The sequence below is a fragment of the Physella acuta genome, unplaced genomic scaffold, assembly GCF_028476545.2.
Source record: "Physella acuta isolate Inbredline_101_S28 unplaced genomic scaffold, ASM2847654v3 ptg000442l, whole genome shotgun sequence".
NCBI classification, from domain to species: domain Eukaryota; kingdom Metazoa; phylum Mollusca; class Gastropoda; family Physidae; genus Physella; species Physella acuta.
Window position 1 is genome coordinate 291,886 of NW_026731961.1, and position 7,428 is coordinate 299,313.

The 7,428-nt window shown below is 33.3% G+C and overlaps 1 protein-coding gene and 1 non-coding gene across 2 annotated transcripts; one reads left to right on the forward strand and one right to left on the reverse strand.

Moving 5' to 3' along the window:
* Nucleotides 1-2,310: 2,310 nt before the first annotated feature.
* On the reverse strand, nucleotides 2,311-2,383 carry Trnat-ugu (transfer RNA threonine (anticodon UGU)). The gene has a single exon. It is a non-coding gene; the product is annotated as a tRNA-Thr (tRNA).
* Nucleotides 2,384-5,761: 3,378 nt separating this feature from the next.
* Nucleotides 5,762-6,424, forward strand: LOC131943112 (S-crystallin SL11-like). Its single transcript, XM_059303136.1, has one exon. The coding sequence runs from the start codon at nucleotides 5,807-5,809 to the stop codon at nucleotides 6,422-6,424; it is 618 nt and encodes a 205-aa protein (XP_059159119.1). The 5' UTR covers nucleotides 5,762-5,806.
* The last annotated feature ends 1,004 nt before the right edge of the window (nucleotides 6,425-7,428 follow it).

Consider the following 7,428-nt stretch of genomic DNA (forward strand, 5'->3'; position numbering starts at 1 on the left):
TTTATTTCGGGAGTCTTTCCTTGAGGGGAGGGGTAAGGGGAGGATATATTTAGCCACCATACGCATCCAATGAAATGTAAACTCACGACATTATCTTTAGTAAATAAATGCTAACTGAAGGACGCATGACACTTTGGCTCTCAACTTTATACAGGTAGAGTTTCTTCCAGGCATCTTTTACCGCCCCCCCCCCCAAAAAACGAAATGAAATTTATATAATTTATATAGAAAATATATACTTTTAACAGTGTCCGCCCCCCCCCCCCCCCCACCCGAAGAAAGTCTACCACCCCCCGAAAATTTCAAGTGCCCACCAGAGAAAAAAGTCTGGATAAAACACTGATTACAGGCCGTACATAACATACACTCACCAAAATTACTTTTGTCCCTTCACAAAGTTATTTCCCTTTTTAAACTTAAAATGATTTTCATAGGGGTTGTAATACACTATGTGGGTAACTTAAGATGTGCTAAGATTCTCTCTGTCGGGCAACAATAGAAGATTATTTAAAGAAGTCAGCTTTACATTTTAAAAACATAACTTATTGCATTTCTAAACCAACACGTTGTGTATATCGTTGTAACGAACGGTATAAGATGTTCAAAGGAAAGTGATTTAAGTTACGAACTGGTTGGCTCAGTTTACACGTTAAAGTGCCTTGAGTGTTTATTTATTTTAACACTGGTTAGTCTTATGTAATATATTGTTTGACTGCTATAAATGTTACTCTATGTATATTGTAAATTATAAGAGCCGTAACAGCAAATATTACATTATAATTTTATGCATTAGCCCAGATATACACATGAACATTTGTTATCGTTTATTGTGATGTCTACTTCAACTATTTCGTAGATTTAAATGTTACCTGTGCCTGTGATAGATACAATTAGATTGGTTTTAACCTAAGGTAAGTAAGGAAATAGGAGATAAACGACAGCCATGTCTGACTGTTACTTTATATTACACACAGTATATCACATAATGATTTTCACACGTATTTGAATTTCTCTTGAAATAAAGTTGTATTTTGTTTAGTTTTGTTAACTTTAAATATTTGTTTTGTATTGTTACTGTACACGCTGAATATATATGCTACTTTTATGAACGACAGCGACCCATTATCTTTGGTAAAATAATGGTATCTTAATTATCCATTATACCTTAGCACCCAACTAAATCTATACTTTAAATAACTACACTAACTATAATTTTAATTTGCTTTTGTCCCTTATGGAAGGGATCCAGAAATAATTGACATAAAATCGTAGTATTGTAAAATAAGTGTACTTTAACATTACTTATAAAACGATTATTATAATATAGTTAATGTTTCTAATCTCTAAGTGAAAATAAGTTGTAATTTGCATTTTAAATACATCTAGTTGTAGTAGACGTGTTTAATTATGTAGCATTTGTATACATTTTTTTAAAAAGTTTCTAATAACTTTAGTGTATTTCGGTTTCTGATTTTGGATTTGTATTTGTTTTATATATTTGATTTGGTTATTTCCCTTGCAATAAAACATTTTTTTTTTCCTGAGAACAGGAAAGTGATAATATATTCAGCATTAGCCCGCGCCTTTCTTAAATTGAACTCATCATAATATGTCCAGTTACTATTATATTCTTTTCCGGGTCGGGGGAGGGGGGGGTGAGATCCTCACCGAACAGATTTTGAAAGGAGCTTCGTGTGTATCGCCTTTGACAATTCAACGAATATGAGGCTAACGGTGATGTGTTAGTTGTTACGTTGAGAGTTTGACATTAGAAGTTATAGAAATTTGAAAAGGCTTTGTTATGATTATCATGATAAAAAAAATGGGTTGAATAATAGTTTTAAATGTACAAAGTAAGCTCCTACATGTTTTTATTGTGTTGTGTTAAATAAAAAAAAAAACAATGCGACACTCTATCAAAAGCCTTTTCATCATCAAGTCTCAGTAAAAAGAGCAGCCTTGTAAAATTTGGAAGTAAGCCTGTCAAGACCAGGAGATGTATTGTCTTTTAAAATTCCTGTTTAGATTAAATATTGTTTCGATTCCATGGTCTTGACAGAGCTGTGGACGTCACGTGATGTTTTGTGTCGCTATCTTATCACAAGGACTACGTATCATTTGTATTTACTGTCTTGATATAAAACCAGCATTTCAGACTACAGCCCCGTTAACCAGGTTCACAATACGCCCCCACTCCATCGCTTCCTATCATAAATATTTCAAAATGTAAACAATGAGCGTGTAGACTATGTGGTGACTAGTCGATTTTTTTTTTTTAAGTTGGAGAAGCAGATCGTTTCAAAGATACACAGCCCCCAATGAGCATTGAACTCACTACCCCTGGTTTACAAGACCAGTGCTCTAGCCACTGAGCTATGGAGACGGGTATTTACGGTTATTTATACTTACTTTAAATCCTTCGTTCTTGTGTTCGAAATCCGAGTATTAAAGCCTGCCAAGGGGACAAAGTGGGATCAAAAAGGTGGGGCTCGAGGGTCTAAACTTCAACATTTGTGTGGATTGATCCCATATATCACTGTACACGTCAGTCTTTGTAAACATCCTAGTCACTGTATTGTCTACTCGTCTACTGTTGTACATAAACCTGTGACTGGTGACCTATGTGTGTCATGGTGCGTGACACGTTTTAGCTACACTTGGCTGAATTACCACTCACGCTACATATTGTTTGATTGCTATAAAGATTACTTTATGTATATTTAAAGAAATAAGACACGTAAAAAGAAATATAATAGTATAACTTTAGCATCAGTCTAGATATTAAAATAAATAAACACGCATAACATTTAAAGATGCAAATTGAACCATTGTTGCATTTTTCACAACACCTCGCTAGATCCGCCTCTCTGATGCCCTCTTAAATGTGACCTGTGCTTGTGACAACAATGGACCCAAGCGAGAATAGTCTCAAAGGTATTCGAAAGGCCCATTAAATAATTATAAAAGCATGCGTGATGTAATTAATATTAATATGGCTATACAATCGTGATTGCCTGGGTGTTTTTACTTTAACAAGAGTGGATGTATTTGGCGTTTTAGTATTTTCGGTAATTAAAGACAATTTTTAAAAAGCAGATGCAATTCGTTTTTCACGTGGTAATGGCAACATAAACAATACATCCTGCTATTCGATAGGCTTACATTTTATTATACAAAATACATTATGTTGTTTAAAAACTGTATCTGCAAGTTATGTAAACAAATAACTATCGATCACTGAGTCTCTGGCAGATGAGGCTCGTTAGGTGGGAATAGCCACTTTTCTAGGAGAGACAAGTCCAAAATCAAACAACTGCTGCCTTGTAGTTTTTTCTTGGTTGCCCAAAGGCTATGGAAGCAAATCCAAAAAAAAAGAAAAAAAGGTAAAATCGGAGTCAATGGCCTCAATGGCACATAGCCAGTTGACACATATACTTAATTGTGTTGGAGGTAATCCCTTCCAACACTAAAATGAAGAACGTAGAAGAAGAAAATCACGGTGTTCCTTTGTATCCAATCAATGTCCTTCTTACGAAAGTGAAACATCCGGTTATAACTTAGGCTCAGAGGCGTAGCGACCCTTCCCGGCGCCCGGGGACAAACTTTACGATTTGCAACCCCCCCCCTCAAGATTTCGATTTATTTCTCCAACATATGTCCCCCCCGCCCCACAACCCCCCCCCCCCCCCTTCGCTACGCTAATGCTTTGGTTTGATGAAAATAAATAGAAATGTAGCCTTTAACTAAAAAAAAATATTCTCAAGTTATCTGGACTTAAAACTTTATAGCATTGATTCTAAAAATAGTAATTGTTTGAATTATTCGTAGGCTTAATCTACGTTTGTAATTTTTTATTATATTCTTACGGCCGCTATCTATAAAGTCAAAATATATATAACATTTCATTTTTTTTTAAATTCATGTCTACAGTATGATAGAAGGATTCTTGTCAACTCGGTGGTCTCCATTTTGTGCTAGAAGACAGTCTACTGTAGAATAGTGAGTGCTATTGTAGATCACTGTATTCTCATTGATATATATATATATATATATATATATATATATATATATATATATATATCTATATATATATATATATATATATATATATATATATATATATATATATATATATATATATATATATATATATGTGTGTGTGTATGTGTGTGTGTGTGTGTGTGTGTGTGTGTGTGTGTGATCGTTGATGTTAAAAATAATACTTTATACTATATAATGATATGAATGAACTATGTGTGACAGTATAAAGTCTGGGCACATGAAGTAAAGTTGAGCGACCACTCAATATGTTGTTTCCGTGATTTCGCTCTTTGATTTAAATAACCTTAGTTTTATTTTAATACATTAAAATCAACAACAACAGAAAGCAACATTATTTACTCTCAAGTGCAATATTAATCAAAATCAGACACGCTGATTTTATTGAAGTTTTAATGTATAAATAATTTTTACTCATGTTATTAGAGCCAGAAGTTGACAAAGCCAACAGTAAAATATTGCATCAAATCTATAAATGGGACAATGATTTGATAAAGAAATATATTTAGGAGCCTCCTGGTAAAGTTCAACCCAATCTACAACAACCCGCTACAATCCGTTCTCAGAGGTCACATCATCGTGACCCATAGGTTGAGATCTATACTGCCTTTGGCCACCAGTGTTGTGGCCCAATGTGTTTGGGCCATCATGTCGAGTCAGACATGTCAAGTGGCCAGTGAACAAAACTAATATCTTTAAAATGTTGAAAGTCAATAATAGCGATGTGTTAATCTTTAGTCAGTGATTAACACAGAAGGTTCTAGCATTGTTTTCTCTAATATCAGCTCAATCTTTCTAGAAGTCATCCTCCAAAACAATTCCTGAGCTTTCTATTTTAGATGAATGCGTTTTTTAAAATGTACGTGTGTATGTATGTTGTTTTTTTTTTTTTTTTTTTTTTTGCTTTGATGCGATCCACCCAACCCTCCTCCAAGAGTGTAACGCTACAATGTCTGGTTATATTTAATTTGACAATAAAGGGTCATTCATAAATGACGTCACGCTTTTTTCCTCCCCCCTCCCCTCCGTCACACGTCGTCACAAAACGCAAGACCCCCCCCCCCCCCCGTAAAATGACGTCACACCTCAGCCTACACCCCCCCCCCCCCTCAAACTTGCTGTTGAATTTTTTCTTAAAACATCGACATTTTTTACAAAATCATGTCAGAACTATGTCAACATGGAGTATTTTGATCAATTCCTATTACAATTTATTAAAACCGTTTTCTTAAACGCGAAATAAAGCCTAAAACTCGTTTTCTAATAGTTTTTTAAGTAAGAAAAAACAATGCACAACTACACGAAAATCCCTTTGTTTAATTTTAATTCTGTATCCTTTACAGAAGGGACACAATTTTTAAATGCAAGGGAAATAACTTAACAAAATAGCTCAAACAAATACGAATCGAACAACTCATAACAAAATACACAAGGGGTATTACTGTTTTACTTATAAAATGAATGAAATTATTCTGTAGTCAAAATAACTGTGTACTAGTTATGGATAAAATAAAATACAACTTGTACTATATTTTCAATTATAATTAATAAACATTAGCTTTATTTTAAAAGTAATTATTTAAGTAGTGTTAAAATTTATGAAATTACGAGTTCACATATTGTATAATTTTTATTTCTGGATCCCTGACGTAAGGGACTAATTGATTCTAAGTAATATTTTCTTAAGATGACTGGTGTCTTTTTAATAGCAAATTGACTATCTCGAATAGGGTTGATAAAAATCAAAATGACTCTAGAAAACATCAAGCTTATCTACTTCGATGGCAGAAGTCGTGCTGAGGTGATACGGTTAATGCTGGCAGCAGCAGACGTCAAGTACGAGGACATCAGATACATTTTTCAGAGATGGCCCGCCGAGAAATCAAAAATGCCTTTTGGGCAACTACCAGTACTAAATATAGATGGCAAAATGTTTGGCCAGAGCCTTGCAATAGCAGCTTACATTGCCAAGGAAGCAGAATTTTATCCTAAAAGTAATCTTGATGGGTTAAAAGTGGATCAAGTAGTTCAGCTGGCAGTTGACTTTCAAACAGTAGCAATGACAGCTTTGTTTCACAAAGATGAAGCTAAAAAGAGTGAGCTTGAGAAAGAGCTCAAGGAAGTAGAAGTGCTCAAGTACTTAGACTTTTTTGAAAAAAATGTGAAAGAATCTGGAACCGGATATTTTGTTGGTACAACGTTAACACTTGCAGACTACTTCATCTATGATATAATCTCTGTGACTATAGACAGAGGAGTCCTCAGCACTTCCAAACATCCGTTAGCGGATGGGTTAGTTAAGAAAGTTGAAAGTAATGCTAATGTAAAAACTTACCTGGCAAACAGAAAGAAGACTGATTTTTAATACAGAATAGAAACGTCCAGATTTTAAAATTACCTATCCATTATAAAAAATTAAAGCTTTGTAACACAAAAAACAAACAACTGATGGCATCTTCACATTTTGCCACATTATTAAAACAGTTGTATGTAATTGACAGAAGTAATCTTTTTTTAATTAAGATATAAAAAAATACAATTTTAAAAATCTGTACTAAATTTAACTGTCTAAAGATGTTAATAATGTTTAAAATGAAAATTTCGAGGGCTTTAAAATTTGAAACTAACGCATTTGACAAACTTTCCAATTATATATTGTAGCATAAATATTTTATTTAATGAATAAGTGAATTTTAAAATGCTATCTGGCAAAATTAGATTTCATTTACTGCATTGGTTTATTGGAGTGAAATTCAGCGAATGGAAGTAAAGTTTATTGAATCAAACTTGACATTGGCTGTCTGTGTAAATAATTGCAATCCATATTTGATGTAATATTAAATCAATGCAAAATGTAAATAAATATCATGTAAAGATAAAAAAATAAGTGACTAATTAAAATAAAATTAACGGTACTGTTACGTTTTGTGTGGAAAACATACCACCAAACATTATATTTGTTTTATTAAGCATGATCAAAAATATTTAAATAATAGAGTACACTTGTGGTTTTTGGGTATTTAGTGACTTCAGCATTTTTCTGACATAATCCTATAGAAACGGTATTTGCTCTTGTCTTTCTTGTCTTTATGAATTTTACAATAGTCTATTTTTGATAGAGAACAAGAAACTAAGTTTGACGATTGACTTTAATGAGTCAAAAGAGTCTTTGCATTATTGCCTCAATGTGTATGTATGTGTGTGTGCGTGTGTGTGTGTGTTTAAACATGATGATTTCCGTGCGTTTTAATTAAGTGGCACATTGGCATGTCTAGTAGATCACATTCTCATTAGAACGAGACATAAAAAAAAAAAAATTACGGCGAAACGAATTAACAGTTGTGAATACAAAACTTAGAAATGCAGAAA